This window comes from Scaptodrosophila lebanonensis, unplaced genomic scaffold (genome assembly GCF_003285725.1).
Source record: "Scaptodrosophila lebanonensis strain 11010-0011.00,11010-0021.00 unplaced genomic scaffold, SlebRS2 tig00000096-arrow-pilon, whole genome shotgun sequence".
NCBI classification, from domain to species: domain Eukaryota; kingdom Metazoa; phylum Arthropoda; class Insecta; order Diptera; family Drosophilidae; genus Scaptodrosophila; species Scaptodrosophila lebanonensis.
The window spans coordinates 486,091-502,073 of NW_022060567.1; the positions used below are offsets into that span (position 1 = coordinate 486,091).

The 15,983-nt window shown below is 44.6% G+C and overlaps 6 protein-coding genes across 6 annotated transcripts; 4 read left to right on the plus strand and 2 right to left on the minus strand.

Moving 5' to 3' along the window:
* The first annotated feature begins 694 nt into the window (after window positions 1-694).
* On the plus strand, window positions 695-2,252 carry LOC115627554 (putative inositol monophosphatase 3). Its single transcript, XM_030523272.1, has 2 exons — window positions 695-1,378; window positions 1,460-2,252. Exons 1-2 carry the CDS (start codon window positions 841-843, stop codon window positions 2,002-2,004), a joined length of 1,083 nt encoding a protein of 360 aa, XP_030379132.1. The 5' UTR covers window positions 695-840; the 3' UTR covers window positions 2,005-2,252.
* Window positions 2,253-2,538: 286 nt separating this feature from the next.
* Window positions 2,539-4,210, plus strand: LOC115627494. The gene has a single exon (XM_030523181.1). It carries the CDS (start codon window positions 2,539-2,541, stop codon window positions 4,195-4,197), a length of 1,659 nt encoding a protein of 552 aa, XP_030379041.1. The 3' UTR covers window positions 4,198-4,210.
* Window positions 4,211-7,988: 3,778 nt separating this feature from the next.
* LOC115627495 (glycolipid transfer protein) lies at window positions 7,989-9,323 on the plus strand. Its single transcript, XM_030523182.1, has 4 exons — window positions 7,989-8,159; window positions 8,233-8,288; window positions 8,626-8,883; window positions 8,941-9,323. The coding sequence occupies exons 1-4, from the start codon at window positions 8,027-8,029 to the stop codon at window positions 9,106-9,108; spliced, it is 615 nt and encodes a 204-aa protein (XP_030379042.1). The 5' UTR covers window positions 7,989-8,026; the 3' UTR covers window positions 9,109-9,323.
* LOC115627663 lies at window positions 9,184-10,703 on the minus strand. The gene is made up of 5 exons (XM_030523405.1): window positions 10,660-10,703; window positions 10,605-10,618; window positions 9,868-9,971; window positions 9,695-9,808; window positions 9,184-9,626 (listed from the first exon to the last, which is right to left on the minus strand). Exons 1-5 carry the CDS (start codon window positions 10,701-10,703, stop codon window positions 9,324-9,326), a joined length of 579 nt encoding a protein of 192 aa, XP_030379265.1. The 3' UTR covers window positions 9,184-9,323.
* A 267-nt stretch (window positions 10,704-10,970) lies between these two features.
* On the plus strand, window positions 10,971-11,420 carry LOC115627480. Its single transcript, XM_030523158.1, has one exon. It carries the CDS (start codon window positions 10,990-10,992, stop codon window positions 11,365-11,367), a length of 378 nt encoding a protein of 125 aa, XP_030379018.1. The 5' UTR covers window positions 10,971-10,989; the 3' UTR covers window positions 11,368-11,420.
* On the minus strand, window positions 11,411-15,945 carry LOC115627479. The gene is made up of 6 exons (XM_030523157.1): window positions 15,825-15,945; window positions 15,286-15,762; window positions 14,617-15,219; window positions 14,062-14,552; window positions 11,897-13,485; window positions 11,411-11,564 (listed from the first exon to the last, which is right to left on the minus strand). Exons 1-6 carry the CDS (start codon window positions 15,891-15,893, stop codon window positions 11,521-11,523), a joined length of 3,273 nt encoding a protein of 1,090 aa, XP_030379017.1. The 5' UTR covers window positions 15,894-15,945; the 3' UTR covers window positions 11,411-11,520.
* Window positions 15,946-15,983: the final 38 nt, after the last annotated feature.

Sequence of the window (15,983 nt, forward strand, 5' to 3'; positions counted from 1 at the left end):
TACAACAAGCTTACAACTATTAATGAAGCATATCGATTCTTTGTATTTTTAAAAAGTGGTTTTGTAAAATACATTTTTTTACAGTGGTATTATAAAATTTGAAGCTTGAAAGATGTTTAATTTTTAATTACTTTTTAAAATTTGCTATAAATGGAGTACTTTCTAATTTAAAGGTCAATCGACTTTCTTCAGTGCTGCCAAATTCGTTAAAATTTCTGTTTTCTATCGACTGCTACAGATATTATAAATATTAGCGCTGCTTCGAAGTGCTGCCAATTTAGGTATTTTCCCCTCTAACGCTGAAGTTATTCAAAAATTGATTGTGCAAAAAAATAAAGAAGTGCTGATGATAGCTGAAGTGGCTTTATTACAAAGAAATATCAATAAGCCCTATGTTAGCTACTAAATATATGTTTCAACTACATGTTGGGTGTAGATCTGGCATAACTACGATGCTGTAGGCTTAGTTATTGTTACGTCGACTTTTCATTCTTCTTCTTATAAAATTATTAATGTGAATTTTTGCAAGAACATTGATGACTATGTTTGATTGAGCGAAGAAATTTGTCCGTTATTTTTTAATGCAGATACATGTACGCAAATACATATGTACATGTATTGTAATCGAAAGTTGGTAACACTGCCGCATCGTCATCGCCGTCGCCGCCGCGGTGTCTCTTAATGTGTTCTAATTTGACATCACAATGTTGTTTTTACTCTCTGTTGATGGTAGAGAGACTGCTGATCTGGCATAGCTTGAGGCGCCAAGAATAGAAGAGTGCCTACGCCATTTGCAAGTCAGCATCCGCATCCTCAACGGGCTCATTTACATCACTCCTGATGTCTGGAGCACCATTGACCTACGAGAAAATGAACGGACGCTCCATACGCATTAACCGTGTGCCGGCAACTATTACGGCCGTGCTACTGACCATTGTGCTCGTGTATTTGCTTAACTTCCACCAGGAAGAGCGGCCTGCTCTGTACGGCATGCTCCGTAGCGACAACAAAGTGAACCTACGGAAGATGCTAATAGCTGCCGTTCAGGCGGCCCAGCGCGGTGGCTTCGAGGTGCGTGATGTGGCACATACACGCGAATTGAAGGAGCGCAGCAAAGGTAAAACAGATGAGGGCGCCAACGATCCCTTCACCGATGCAGACGCACGCTCACATTGCGTAATGAAGCAGGGTCTGAAACGCTTCTTTCCACGCGTCCAAATATTCTCTGAGGAGGATAAAGAGCACTGCAAGGATGCGCACATCTTCGATCTGGATCCCACGGTTCTGCACGAAACGGCTGAAGTGCCGGATGTATCTGTGAGTGCGCGGGACGTGACCGTTTGGGTGGATCCGCTTGATGCGACCCAAGAATTTACAGGTAAGTGCCCGGCCACTCTTTTTCTATTGCAAAGTAAAACGTTTCTCTCCCCCCTCTTATCTTTTCGTTACTTCACTAAAGAGGAACTGTACGAGTACGTGACCACTATGGTGTGTGTCGCTGTGGCCGGTCGGCCAGTGATTGGCGTCATACACAGTCCTTTCAGCGGGCAAACCGCATGGGCGTGGCAAGGTAACTCCATGTCGGAATACCTGAAAGGGCTACGTGTCCAGCCACATTCGGACACTGATCATCCAGTCATCACCGTGTCGCGCTCACACACGGCCAGCGCCAAGGAAGTGGCGCGCAGTGCCTTCGGCGACAACGTTAGCTTGCTAACAGCAGCCGGTGCAGGCTACAAGGTGCTCCAGGTTGTCGCCAATAATGCCACGGCCTACCTGCACACTTCCAAAATTAAAAAGTGGGACATTTGCGCAGGCGATGCCATTCTTCAGGCCCTCGGTGGCACAATGACCACTCTTAGTGGCGAGGCCATCAACTATGGTCCGAATGATTCGCCCGTAAATACGGAGGGTCTGCTAGCAACCCTAGAGAAGCACGATGAGTACATTGACAAGTTATCCAAACACCGCTCAGAGAAGACAGCAAAGAGCAGGAGGCGGTAGTAATTTTGTTGAATCTCCCAGTGGAAGCCTAGGCTTACATACATATATTCTAAAAATTAGCATTTACATTTTTTGAAAATGGAACCTGTTTTTGTGTGTTTCTGAGTGCATGTTTGTGAATCTGTATGTATGTGTGCGTGTGCATGTATTAATTCCGTCTCTATCGTGGGTCATGAACCCAGAGAACGATTTGGGCGCGTGGTGCAGTCAATAAAATACATAATAAATGTTCCACGTATGCAAGAATATATAGTATATGTACATATGTATGTATGTGTGTATTTCCGCAGCTGACAACAACAACGCTTCTACTTTTTACTTCGCTCTGGTGATGACGGTGATGCTGCAATCTCTTCTTCTTGCTGCCAGAACAGCTGTTAAATGCCCAGCTGTTCCGGCGTCTGCGCATTTCTGTAAGTGTATGCGACTATGTTTGTGTGAGTGAGTGCTCATGCACTTGTGCTGTTGAACCGCGTTAGTTGGCTGGCGAAGTTGTTGTTGTTTTTGTTTTGTTCAGCGGGGCCGCTGGGAGCAATGACCAGCAGCATCACCGGCTGCAAGCGGACGCACCACATCGAAGTCGAGCAATTGGAGGACGCAGATATTGTGCAGCATAGTCTGCTTTTAATCAAGGGTAGACTGCAGCCACCGGTCTGCGCCAACGCCAAACAGCAGCAGCTGAAGGCAACACTGACGCTGCGTCGCGAACAAGTGGGAGAGGAGGACACGGAGGAGCAAGATCAAGAACAGGAGCAGCTGACGCAACTATCGACTGGGGGAGAGTTCAAATTGCTGTTTGACTTGACAGCAGGAGCTCGTGGCAGTCAAAATCGCGATATTGGCGCTGCCTGCCAGCTGCAGCTTCAGTGCTGCAGTGGCTCCCGGCTCCTGCATTTCGTCTACGAACCGCGACGCAGCGACTATCGTGTGCAGCCGCTGTATTTGGTGTGTCGGGCCAGCGACTCAGACGAGACGACAGCCGAAAGTGCCGAGCAGCAACGCAAGCGCTGCGCCCTCATCGATCTCAATTTGCGTCTGGTGCAGTGCATCTATGCTCACAAGTTGCACGCCGCCGGACACGCTAATCGAACGTTCACATTGAACGGCGCCTGCCGCGTCTTCCGCTCCCAATTAAGCTGTGCGGCGGCACGCCAGAGCAGCGAAGACGAGTTGTGGCAGCACTTCGCTACAGAGATACTCTCCTCCCAGGCCTGGGGACAGCAGTTGCAACTCAAGTTTGTGGCCTTTGTGGGCTGCACACGTTACGACGGCGCCGCAGTTGTGGCCAGCGGCGACTACTCCTATGCAAGCATACGACGTCATCTGAGCGCCCACGCAGCTCTGGGTGGTGGAGGTTTGGCGCTGTTTGGAAGCGCCTATTTCTATGCTTGGCCAAGTACATTTACGGAGATCGGCGACTGCATACGGAGCACGGAGCGTGTGGACTTGACTCGCCTGCCCGATGAGAGCAATTATCGGCGGACCTACGGAGGCGTCTATGCTAGCACCTTGGGCGCCGTTTGCCACGAGCTGGGCCACTGTTTCGATCTGGGTCATACAACCGACGGTGTTATGGGCCACGGCTTCGATTTCCTGAATCGCGTGCTCACCGTTGACCAACCCACAGAGCATTTGCCCAAGCGCGTTCTCCATAAGATACAAAACCCTGAAACTACAATTGCCGGAGCGTCCAGCACAATTGGAACGCGCCCACGATTCACACAACTCAAGTTGAAACAGCAAGCGGTAGGCGGCGGTCCCAGCAATCAGCATTTGGAAAATTATCACGCCCAGCGGCGCAACGACAGCTTCTACTTCGCGCACAACTGCGCCGTTATCCTTGCCCAGCATCGCTGGCTGCAGCCAAACGGCCTGCACTCCAACGATCTATCCAACGTTGCCCGGATCCGATTAGATACGACGAGAGCTGAGATCATCTCCAGTGTGCCACTCCGTCTAATCGAGCTGCGTTGCAATTCAAACAGCCTGGTGGCCCACTACGAGGAGTTTCTCGAAAAGGACGAGCCAGTGCATCGTTTTCAGCTGCCCGCCTCCCTGTGGCATCTGCTGGCCTCGCAGCGCACACATTACTCTTTCGTGCTGAGCGTCAACGGGGATACGAAGCGGTTGGCCTGTGATACACCACTGTTAGAAACTGCAGCTGAAGCAGAGGTGGACAACAGCGGACTTTAGCAGAGTTTGAGGAAGGTAAGCCCAACAACAGGAACGTTTCCCTGATACTCTGTAGTAGCACGTTGTTATATTAAACTGGGGTGTGAGAGAAGGGAGTCTGGGGCTTTAAAAGGACCCGACCATTTTAAAAATATAACAACATATAAGTATTAATTTTTGAACATTTGTACTCATAGGAGCCCGTTACGTTGAAAGTTCCGGATCCGAGCTCTCACTCCCCAGCCCTAATTTCTCCTTGACGGGCCGTCAGCGATATTAAATTCGTTTTCAATAACAATATTGGACATTACATACGCATTTCGCATGATATTAGAAATGTTTTTTACAGATTACCAGTACTTTTTATACCCTGTACCCAAAGGGTACAAGGGTATATTAGTTTTGTACGAGTGCACATGGAACACACAGAAGGAGGCTTGGTATACCTCACAAAGTATATATGTATATTCTTGATCAGCATGACAAGCCGAATCGATATAGCCATGTCCGTCTGTCCGTCTGTCTGTCTGTATGAACGCAAGGATCTCCGAAAGTATAAGAGCTAGAATAACCAAACTTGGTATACATATTGTCCTGAGCCCGAGAAAGGACGAGTTTGTTAATTTTTTCTGATCCCCACTCCCCCCTATTAACGATTGTCTATAACTCCCGTAATTCTTGGAATTTTGAACTAAAATTAGGTAGTCACATTAGGTTAGTGATTATATATCCGTATACCAAGTTTCATTATGATAGAATGATTGTTAATTAAATTAATTTAGTTAATTAATTTAATTTAATTTCTTTTTTGTGGGGTGGTACAGGGTATTTGAGAGTTGAGCCTGCTCGACTTTAGCATTCCTTTCTTGTTTTTAACTACTTCAATCATTGGGAAATATCCTGACTGAAAAATTTGTGTGAAATAAAACATCACTGGTATTAGAATTGAATGAAAAATGTTTGAGTCTGTATATTAGGACATACAAGTATAATCTGGCCTCAGGATTATAAAGATACAATAATTAATCGAGTAGAATGTTGTACCAATCGGTTCCTTGCCAGATATCAGATATATGAAATAGTATATTTGGTATACACATCTTCAACAAAAATATAAAATTCATATAAAAAGAATTTCTCAATTTTTGTGATTTGAAAACGTTCATACTAGTTCTTATGTTTTTTTATATTCTTTTATTTCACACCGTTCCTACTAAGTCCTTTCGCTGGGGCTATAAAAGCCTAAGCCTTATAATAGTGAATATACTACGGGTATCTACCAGAGAACTGCGACGAGTAGTACATTTTCGGTCATACTCGAGTATTTACCCATAATCGGTATGAATATTTCATTTGGGTATAGTGACAAGCGATGACTGGTTGTGATCGAGCCTTCAACGAACACTCAGTTCGAATCAAAACTGCAAAAACTCAGAAGTGAGCGGTTGTGACCGAAACTTTTTGCCCGCATGACCAAAATGTTCGGTAGAGTTTGGGTAATTCTCGAGTCATGGCAACCGAGCAATGATATCGGCGCGTGCACGTGCACTTTATTTTATATCTTTTTTTTCGGCTATATATTCAATAGCACATTCATACACAAGTATATGCATATAAATTAAAGAATCCAACAAAACTATTAGCGAAAAAAAATACCTACCTTTTTATTTAAATAAAAAATAGGTATGCTATTTTAATTTATATTACTTTTTATACTCTGTACATGAAATGTACAAGAGTATATTAGGTTTGCGGGAGCTGAAAAATGTAACAGGCAGAAGGAGGCGTGGCAGACCCCACAAAGTATATATATTCTTGATCAGCATGACGAGACGAGTCGATCTAGCCCTGTCTGTCTGTCTGTCCGTCTGTCCGTCTGTCCGTCTGTCAGTCTGTCCGTCTGTCCGTCTGTCCGTCCGTATGAACACCTGGATCTCAGAGACTATAAGAGCTAGAGACACCAAATTTTGCACAAAGATGCGTTATGTGTGTATTCTATACGAGTTTGTTTTATTTTTTTGATTTTCCCCCCCACTTCCCCCCTATGGGGGTTTTCCCGATTTTCCATTCGTATAATCGCCTATATCTCGGAGGCTATAAGACCTAGGAACTCCAAATTTTAGTCCCAGATGCCTTATGTGAATACGCAGAAAATGTATATTTGGGAATTCCCCTCCCTCCCCCCTCTACCCCGCAAATCGTAACTCCCGTAATTCTTGGAATTTCGAACTAAAATTTTGGAAATACCCCCAGTTGGTTATTATGTGTCCGTATGCCAAATTTCATTATGATAGACCGATTTAACAAGAAGTTATAGCCATAAATATATTTGCTGATGCAGCGCTGCTGCAGCGCTGCTCAAGCGCTGCCCGCGGCTGTTGTTGATGTTGCTGTTTGGTTGACTGCGAAAATGCTTACACAGACACGAATTGATGCGCATAGGCATACATACACTCACACAGACGCAATTGCTATGTAAATGTGCACTTATACACCCTTTACGTGAGTTCGAATACCGAGAGAGGTAAAATCGATCAAATTTTTTTTTTTATTTTCTTAATTTTTTTATTTTCTATAATTATTGTAAACATATGTACAGAGTATTTCAAAGTCGGGACACCCGACTTTAGCTTTTTTACTTGTTTTGAGTACCTTTTTTAAGAAATAAAATCATGATGTACATACATGTGCTTTTATACTCGAGTAATACCCGAGCATAACTCGCACAATACCCAAACAATACTCGAGCAATAACGGTACTATACTCGTTCGATCGAACACTCATTCTCTAAAGTCCGGTTTGTTTCGCTCAGGACCCAGTCATCTTCAACGAAGTGACCGAGCCTGAACTGTTTGAAAGCAAACCAATAACGTCCGGTGCTTGTTCGTAAAAATAGAGCGATGGCTCATTCAAGTTCGATCTTAAGAAAAATGCTGAGAGTACTCAACTCGTTCGAGCTCATTTGCAGCCAAGCAAAGATCTGATTTGATTGAATTTTCAGCAAGGGTAGTCGAACATACTCGTTACAGTTCTCTGGTATCTACGTTTCTTTGTGGACCGCGAAGGTTTTATGTAAACTTTAAGCATTAAGTGTTAATGTTATTCGGTTTGTAGTGAAGAAGAACACTCTCTGATAATAAGGGGGAATACGTTGTCTCTTTTCCTTTATGGTGTGAAAACGTAATAAACTTTGGAATTTTGCATTACTTCCAAAATGATTCATATACACAACCGGTACGGCTGGGGGTATCCCTTTGATGTTCCATTAAATCAGAAATATAACTTATATCTGTTTATTCACTCGCCAACACATCAATTCGCTGACTCACTCAATAGCGACGACGACTTATCTTGTCGAAACCCAATCGCTGGTGGGTTCGACAGTTCAGCGTATGATCGAGAGATGGAAACAAGTTCTAGTTTTTATGTATGTATGTATGTGCATATGTACATATATGTCGCTATAGCCGATCATTCATGTCATGTGCCAAGAGAGCATTTGTGGTTGTCTGTATTTGTGTGTCAAATGGGTGAAGCGCTCGTTCGCTCTCTACCCAAAACTCGCATTTGCTTCGAGCGTCATTATCGACGCACACAGCTCGCGGTTCGATAATGGAAATACCTTGATAAGATAATAAACAAATCAACACAATTTATGCCCGAAAGTAGTAAAGTAGTAATACGTTTGTTTTCATTTTAGTCTCCTTCCTGGTTAGGTGATAATCACTGTTTTGCCTATTGCCTAGTTGTCAACCTTTCTGATTGAAAAGTGTAATTTCAGACAATTTCGTGTGTGCGTTCTGGTCCTAGTCGTAGAGCATCCTTTTTAGCAGCAACGACAACAACAACATGAGTACGCCAGCAACACCGAGAATACAATTCAAAAGCCTTAGGGGTTTTCCGCCGACAACGTCGAACGCGGAGGAAAAAGTGGAAACATTGCTATTTATAAATGCAGCGAAGGAAGTTGTAGCCGTAATTGGTGAGGATGGAAGGATCCCATATAATCCAATGGCGCAAGCCAGAGTAGTATAACTCTCTCCTAAAATTTACAGAAACTTTTGGCAAACTATTTACGCCCGTGATTACCGACATGAATGGCAATATTAATGTAAGTAAGAACTTCGGCCCAAGAAATCTCAAAACACCTCGAGATGATCACGTTTTTGATTATGCCCTGTACCCAGAGGGTGAAAGGTGAATGTATATATAAAAGAGGGACTGGAAGGTATGGCTGTGGACACAATGTTATGGGAGTCGAATCGATATAGACATGTCCAGACATGTTCTTCCGTTTGAGCCCCAAAAACCTTTGTTCGTATCTTATTCATACACAGACCAAATTTATTCAATATTTGGAGCTTTATTAATTATTATTATAGTCCCGCTTCTTGCTTTAAAACATTCGAAGAATCTTACCAGGAAATCCATCCGTTTTCTTTAACTAGAAACTAACAAAAGCATACAACGTGGATCCGCTGAAATATAAATATCTGGAGGATTTGATAATATTAAACGTGGACATGGATAACTTTGCGGCGAATGCGCTACTGTGGTTAAAGCGCGGCCTGCAACTGATTTGCACATTCTTCGAGAACATCTACAACGATGCACAAAACAAGGAAACGCTCAAGCAGCATCTACAAGATGCCTATGAGCGAACACTAAAGCCCTACCATGGATTCATTGTTCAGAGTACGATTAAGGTAAGGCGCTGCGGATTGCACTTATGCCTCTGATCACTGTCTTCATCCTCCTTACAGATCATTTACAGCTGGGTGCCCACTCGTAGTCAACTCCTCGGCCAGGGCGCCGCTCATGATGAGAACATACAGACGCTTTCCAGCTATTTGCCCACAATGCGCGACCATCTGGACCGGATCGATGCCCTACTCAAGGCACACAACTTGGACGATGAGCGCAAAGTGTAACGAACATGGATCTGCCTATATATTAATCCCTACACTACTGCCCCTAGACACTAGTTGTATGTGTAACCCCAAAGCTTAGCTTTTTTAAATTTTATTTTATGTATTGTACTGTACTTAAGTCTAAGACATTATCTGCAAGCATCCGCTTGCACACATAACTCAATAGCCTGAGGAGGCCAGTAGTAAACACATTTTCTTATAGTCAGCAGCAATAATCACCACGACTTATTAGTCCGTAGGGGACGCGTCGGGCGTGGATGTGCCGCCCGATGAGGAACGCGGTTTGGGGATGGTGTAGACGGGAATACAGGATTTTTCAACGATTCCTGGCGTTTCTTACTTCGCAAGCAGGCATAACGTAGCAGCACAACCAGTGCCTCCAGCCCAATGAGCACGAATAGCACATCCGACATATACTGAAGGAATAGGGTCTGGGTGCGCGAAACAAGGCGCAGATAGAGAAGCGAAGGTAGCAGCACAAACGGCGTCAGCGTCAGCAATAGCCACATGGACGCAATCTGCTGAGGAATAGAATAGTAGAATAGTATTCAGGAGGATTATAAGGTCTTCTTCAATTTTCATTTACCCCGTCGCACAGGTTAACCGTGTAGCCGGCATAAAGGCGCGCCGCCTCAGAGCAACCGGCAAGGACAAAGGCCAAAAACGTTGCAAGTCCTTCATAGTTCCATAGATCATGTAGCTGGCAAAACACTAACAGTTGAAATGGACTGTGGGTTGCTGGACCCATGTAACACTTACGTTCAAAAGCAAATAGCCCAGATAGCTAACGGTCCATAAAATCGAGGTGTAGACGTTGCTCTGCAACATTATCTGCAGAAGCAGATTGGCCCGATGTGGCTTAACTATGAGGAGCATTTGTGAAAAGAAAATTGATTAGGAATTTCATTGAATTTGTCAAAGAGCCCTTCGCCAACTTGATTGCACCTACGTCCTTCTTTAAAATCCATGTGCAACTAGTCCGTACTAGCACGAATTACAAGCATAAGGACAACATAACCTAAGGACGTAGTCATGGTTCTTATTACAAAGCCGTTGCTATAGTAACCAAAAAACCCTCAACCACATGAATAATCGAAGCAAAAAAGTTATTCTCGTTGAAGCATTCCATTCTTGTTGCTGCGGGCCCATTAACAAGACGAAAAGAGGGAGGGATACCAAATTTGACTTGAGTATATACTTTCCGAGTCATACACACATGAGTTTATCAACTCAGCTCACTAACCAAGAATATACTACGCATGTATCTATATACTATACAAGAAAACTCCCATATTTCACTCCCAAATCTTGGAATTTTTCTGAGAGTATACAAACCTAAGTTTAAAGTTAAACAGGTGAAAATTGTAGATTTTTCATACAAACTTTGGAGCTCGATTTCCCCCCTTTGGAGCTCGAATTTTGCAAAATCCCTTCTGAGTGGGCACCTACACTATGAAAGGATACTTAAGTCCAAATTTCAGCTTCCTAGCTTTTACCGTTTGAGCTGTACGTTGATCACCAATCAGTCAGTCAGGACAAACGGTTTTATACATATAGAGATTACGCTGTCTTCCTGGTGTTACATAAATTCGCATTTAACTAGGTTACCCTTTTAACCATGAAGCTCAAGTTATAAAGCGATTAGGGATCTCCAACTCCGCCCTCCTTCCCCCACTCTCTATCAATGTGCGGCGGGCTCTAGAATTGACATCATATGATTTGGAGGTAGTTGGTGTCAATCCCGGCCCCACAATGTTAAAGCACATCTATTGCATTAGTCGCGGCTGATTATCGTCACAGTTGCTGCGAAAGCCCAAGAACCTGCTAAGAAGAAACAATTCCACAATTCCACAGCATATCCAACACAGTCTACACGCCCATATGAAGTGTGTTCTGAAAAAACGTTTGTGGCTGAATATTATTTTTCTAAGTGCGCTAATACCGAGTATCTGTGGACAATCGGAGAAGGAACGGTTCTTCCAGTGCTATCAGTCGCGTTTGGTGGGGCAGACGGATTGCTCGCCCCAGGCCGAGTTCTATGTATTCAACAAGGATCCCAAACATAGACGCTGCGAGCATGTCAATGGGCGCTGCTACCAATTTCGAACCGTTTTCAAGACCGCGAGAGACTGTGAGATTATGTGTCGGCCATACATAATGACCAAATCGGTGGGGCGCACTCCCTCGCCAATTGCCACGACGAAATCCGCGGCCGCCATAACCACCCCGAAATCGACAGACTTTGAGGTCATCACCTAGATTTTACGCACAACATCACCTCCATTAAAGCCGCCAAGGCAACAACAATGCAATGAGTCAACATTTATTAATTAACAAAGTGCTGGGTAGCTCATATGGCAACTGGAGTGTATGTGTATGATATTCAGATTATGATAGGGTGATAGATCCTCTCTAATAAGGTACACTGGTATTCAAGGCCACTTCCAAGGCATTTACTGTAAAAATAAAAAAAAGAGAAAGATAGAGCCGTTGTTTAGTAACATTTTCATGAAACCCTAATGTCGTAGAGAAATTGTTGCCAATTTTCCACTGTTTAAGAGAATAATTTATAGTACACCTAATTCTGTTTTTACACGGTAGATTGGTTCCAGAAACAACCGTGTAAAAAAGACATTGATCATATGCAAAAACAGGCGATTGGATCCTTATCTCTAAAGAAATATGTATGAAATTTGTAATTTTCAAACCGTGTTATATCAAAATCGTGTAAAAAAAAATACCGTGTGAAAACAGAATTAGGTGTATACGATATTTAAGTAATACTTACAAAACGTATGATCTCCCTTGTAGACGAGATTGTGCAACACCTTGGCCAACATCTGGTGACAGCGTATGTAAGTCATTTCGATTTCGACAACTTGGTTGAGAGCCAAATATTCCATGGCATGGGTGCTGTTATTGTGGCTGGTATTCGATAGGGTTTCGTTTTTGTCATCTGTCTCTATGGTGAGCGCGTGAGATTTATTCAGATAATTACTACAAGAGATCCACTCCATGTCCAGCACAAAGACCAAGTGGAACAGCTGCTCCAATGCAATGCGAAAGTCTGCGAATTCGGCCGTGAGTAGACAGTGCTTGGCTAACACGTTTATATACTCGTTGTGCATCGTGCTCAGCTCACCAATGTTGGTGCACTTGGGCAACTGGCGCATGAACTGCTCGCCCATGGCCTGCAGCACGTGAGTGCAGAGATGTGTGTGCAGACTGTTGACGATGTACATGAGCCAGAAACGCAATATCTCCAGGCGGCGCACGGTCAAGCCGAGCAGATCAAGTGGGGCATAGGGATCGCGAGAGTCTGCTCTTCTTATAAACTTAAGATTCTCCAGTTTCCATGCCGCCCATTTGACTTTAAGCATTAGGCGCCATATGCTATTATAAAGAACCATATTGTCAGCACTAACGATGCGCTGTATCGGTAGCTCCATGTCGTAGACTAGTTCAATGGCATCCACTGCCTCGTATACTTTACTTGTGTTCGCCCGCACCTTCGAGACCAATTCTAGGTGCAGCTCGCCCGCCATGGTGTAGTGGGGTGCCACAATATCGTACAATTCCATTGTGAGCAGTGAACTGTGCGCCCAGTGCTGACCCTTCTCTATCTGGCGGAAGAGATTCGTGTAGAATGGATACACCAGATAGTCGGCCTCCAGCAGCATGAGATGGCGCAGGAAACGCACGTGCTCGCCAATCTGTAGCTCATCCCGATACAGCTGCATGGTGAAGGCCTCAGCGAAACGGCGACGATGCTGCAATAGCAGCGTCAAAACACGAACCACCATATCCTGCAACAGCAAGCTCATGGGCGTGCAACGCTCGATATAGGCTAACAAATCGCACGCATTGCCAGTCAACAGGTCGTCCAATGTCACCCTTTCCTTCTCCAGCATCTGCGCCTGTTTCTGTACTTCATAGTTCTCTATCGAGCGACAGATGATGCTCAGCAGCTCCCTATTTCTTATAATGGACATCTCTTGATTCATTTTTTTCGCCTGTCCGCTCCAGTCCACCTCAGGAATGGAAATGTCCTTGTCGCATTGCGTTGGAAGGAGCAGGTCTGCACTGCTGGCATCATTGCGATATTCGTTCAGTTCCCCGCAAACAGCTCCCACGAGATCGGTGTACAAATTACGCTGCTTCAGATTGTGTCCGCTGGCCAACATGTTCCCCAAACGATTGAGGCGTGCCAGCAATTCCTGTGTTTCGGCAGATTCCAGAGCGTGCCTCCGCAGCACTTGGTACATGGGGCATTGCTCTACCTCCTTCACAATGGGCCCAGTGCCTACCGTTATGCCTTGGTCGATTTGTTCCAGTTGGCGCAGGCTAATACTGATGTGAGAATCGGTTAGCTCGATTCTGTGTGGGAGACAATAATGATTGTTAAATGTGTATTCTCATAAAACGCAGTTAAAACTTTCCTATGGCATATACATATGTATATCAAATAATAATGAAGCTATATAGGATTTGTGATAAGCTTGCATAACAGATCAGATAAGTCCCCAGTTGATATAATTAAAAACGTCACGGAGTTCAGACTGACGAACAGACTGTAATAATATACTATATGTACCTCTAACATGGGGTCAAGCTACACCTCCTCCTGCCAGTAACTCTGTGTATGAATGAGACAACTCTACATACCAAATTTGGCATCTCTAGAATTTTTCAAAGATCCCAATTTTTATACCGACCCCATTGTTTGGAGCCTGCCACGCCGTCTTCCTTATATCCTTGCTCTTCTTTGTAAGTTTCTGTACTATTATATATAGGAAGTCATGCAAATATAATTGTCTTAGCTTATCCTATAATAGCTGTCAATAGCAACTGGAATCCTTAGCCAGGCTGTGATCCTTTAAATGGTTTTATTGTAGTTAAGTCGTAAAAGCAGGCGGGCACGTTAACTATTGATTAAGCAGTAGGATTACGCACCGTTCCACAATAAACTCCCTCCGCCAATCTTCGAGTTCTGCTCGACGCCACCACCCATCCATGATGCCGCAGTAAAATTTCATAGAACTTAGCAAAAGGGCGGTGGCCAACTTCTGGTGCGTTCTTCCCATCCGCATCTGTTTATAAAGACGCGACAGCAGGCAGCAACTGCGCATGTGAGGCGGCGCGCTCTCCGCGTCGACGACCACCTGCTCCGCAATGTGCCAGAGTATGTTGAGTTGGGTGAAATCGTGCCGCATATAAAGAATGAAGGCTATCAGCGAAGCTTTGTCGTCATCGTCCAGCAGGCGACGTTCAAACTTCAGCAGTCGCTTGGTAATGGGCTGGATTAGTTGGCGGAGCGCGATGGCAAAGCACTCGAGGGTGCCGCATGTGGGCAACACTGTGTTCTCGGCAATCATATGCTGCAATTCTGCCATGGATTGCATAGCAGGCAGTATGCATTCCTTAAGAGTTGTATTGAGAGTAGTCTGAAAGCAAATATATGCATTAAAAGGGGGGCGAGCGGCAAAGATCGGCTGCAGGTCTACTTACGACGGTTACGCTGGGCACGGTGACATTATCACGCACAGTAATGCGGCCACTCTCCACGATAAAGAAGCAGCAGCTGGCGGGCCTGAAAAACATAAAGATGATTTCTCGCAGCATACAGTTCTCGGTGATAGTCTTCGGCAGTGGATAGTCGATCATGTGGCAGGAGTCCTCGCGCTGAAATTGGGCGAAAGCAATCGCGAAGTTGGCGAGTGGTAGCAGATTGTTCTGCTGCACACAAACATGCAAATCCGGTCGCCACCAATACGAGTGGGCAAGCTTCAGTAGTTTTTCTGGCTGGGGAATGGCTTTGACCATGCGTACAAGTTCCTTTGGCGGCTCGAGCTGCGGTAAAGGCGGTAATCTGTGCCACTTCGAGCTCGGTGTGGTCGTTTTAAGCACCAGAGTCAAGGGCTGCATTATATCAAAGTTTTTTTTACGGCTACCCGACCCATTGCTGTTGGGCACGTAGGCGGTTGAGTCGCGTGGATAGTTCATGGCAAGCTCATACACTTCTGCCATGTCCTTCAGACTCAAACTGGTCAGCGAATCCAGTACTGCGGGCGGACTTGAGAACTCGTCACTCGCATTGCTCTCAGACTCGTCCTACATTGAAAAGGTGAGTAAAATTGTTTCTACGAATAGATATTTGACCATCAGTGATTGACTTACAATAAAGCAGCTATCATTGCTTTCTGTATCCGAGCTGTTGCTTGCGTTGGGTGCGGGTAATGACAAGAAATCTTCTTTCAGCAGCGCCTCCCAGTTAACATCCGGCTCTACAGTCGGCTTAGGAAGGGATTTCAACGGCGGTTTTACTGCCTCTAGTATTGCTAAACGAAGTTTTTCCATCTCTAATCTATTGTTGCGAATATTTTGAATGGGCTGATAGGTCATTGTGATTAAGAAGTCAACTATTGACCACTGCACGTCCACCTCATAATGATCCTTCCATTTAGGATGCTCCAACATTAGTTTGCACAAATGCTGCATAGTTGAGGCGTATTCGGGCATATTTTCCATATTAAGGCGTTCGATTAATCCCTCAATATCACGACGCACGGCATGGCTGTTTGTGCTCAGGAAACGATGGTTCCGTATATGATTCCAAGCAAGGCTCTCATATGAACGATACACCGCAGGCTTCGCCTATACGCGAAACATTTACATTAGCAACAAACACATTTGATAAACAAGAAAAGCAGACTTACAGTTGGACCAACAAAATGTTTTACTAAACGCTGGACGTTAAGCGCCAACAAGCGCTCACGTTCTTCCATTTTTCAATAATAAACAAATAAATAAAACCATAAGTGCAGAGTACTCAAAAAAAACCAGTGTTGCTTAACACTCTTCGCGGGACGTTGCCA

Bases quoted from the DNA above. Each gene is read 5' to 3' on its own strand.
- LOC115627554 (XM_030523272.1), top strand. From the start codon at position 841: ATGTCTGGAGCACCATTGACCTACGAGAAAATGAACGGACGCTCCATA. The intron at 1,379-1,459 runs GTAAGTGCCCGG...ACTTCACTAAAG, and splicing joins TGCGACCCAAGAATTTACAG to AGGAACTGTACGAGTACGTG.
- LOC115627494 (XM_030523181.1), top strand. From the start codon at position 2,539: ATGACCAGCAGCATCACCGGCTGCAAGCGGACGCACCACATCGAAGTC.
- LOC115627495 (XM_030523182.1), top strand. From the start codon at position 8,027: ATGAGTACGCCAGCAACACCGAGAATACAATTCAAAAGCCTTAGGGGT. The intron at 8,289-8,625 runs GTAAGTAAGAAC...TTCTTTAACTAG, and splicing joins ACATGAATGGCAATATTAAT to AAACTAACAAAAGCATACAA. The intron at 8,884-8,940 runs GTAAGGCGCTGC...TCCTCCTTACAG, and splicing joins TTGTTCAGAGTACGATTAAG to ATCATTTACAGCTGGGTGCC.
- LOC115627663 (XM_030523405.1), bottom strand. From the start codon at position 10,703: ATGCGAATTTATGTAACACCAGGAAGACAGCGTAATCTCTATAT. The intron at 9,809-9,867 runs GTAAGTGTTACA...GTGTTTTGCCAG, and splicing joins TGGGCTATTTGCTTTTGAAC to CTACATGATCTATGGAACTA. The intron at 9,627-9,694 runs GTAAATGAAAAT...ATTCCTCAGCAG, and splicing joins CGGTTAACCTGTGCGACGGG to ATTGCGTCCATGTGGCTATT.
- LOC115627480 (XM_030523158.1), top strand. From the start codon at position 10,990: ATGAAGTGTGTTCTGAAAAAACGTTTGTGGCTGAATATTATTTTTCTA.
- LOC115627479 (XM_030523157.1), bottom strand. From the start codon at position 15,893: ATGGAAGAACGTGAGCGCTTGTTGGCGCTTAACGTCCAGCGTTTAGTA. The intron at 15,220-15,285 runs GTAAGTCAATCA...TTTTCAATGTAG, and splicing joins GCAATGATAGCTGCTTTATT to GACGAGTCTGAGAGCAATGC. The intron at 11,565-11,896 runs GTAAGTATTACT...TTATTTTTACAG, and splicing joins CAAGGGAGATCATACGTTTT to TAAATGCCTTGGAAGTGGCC.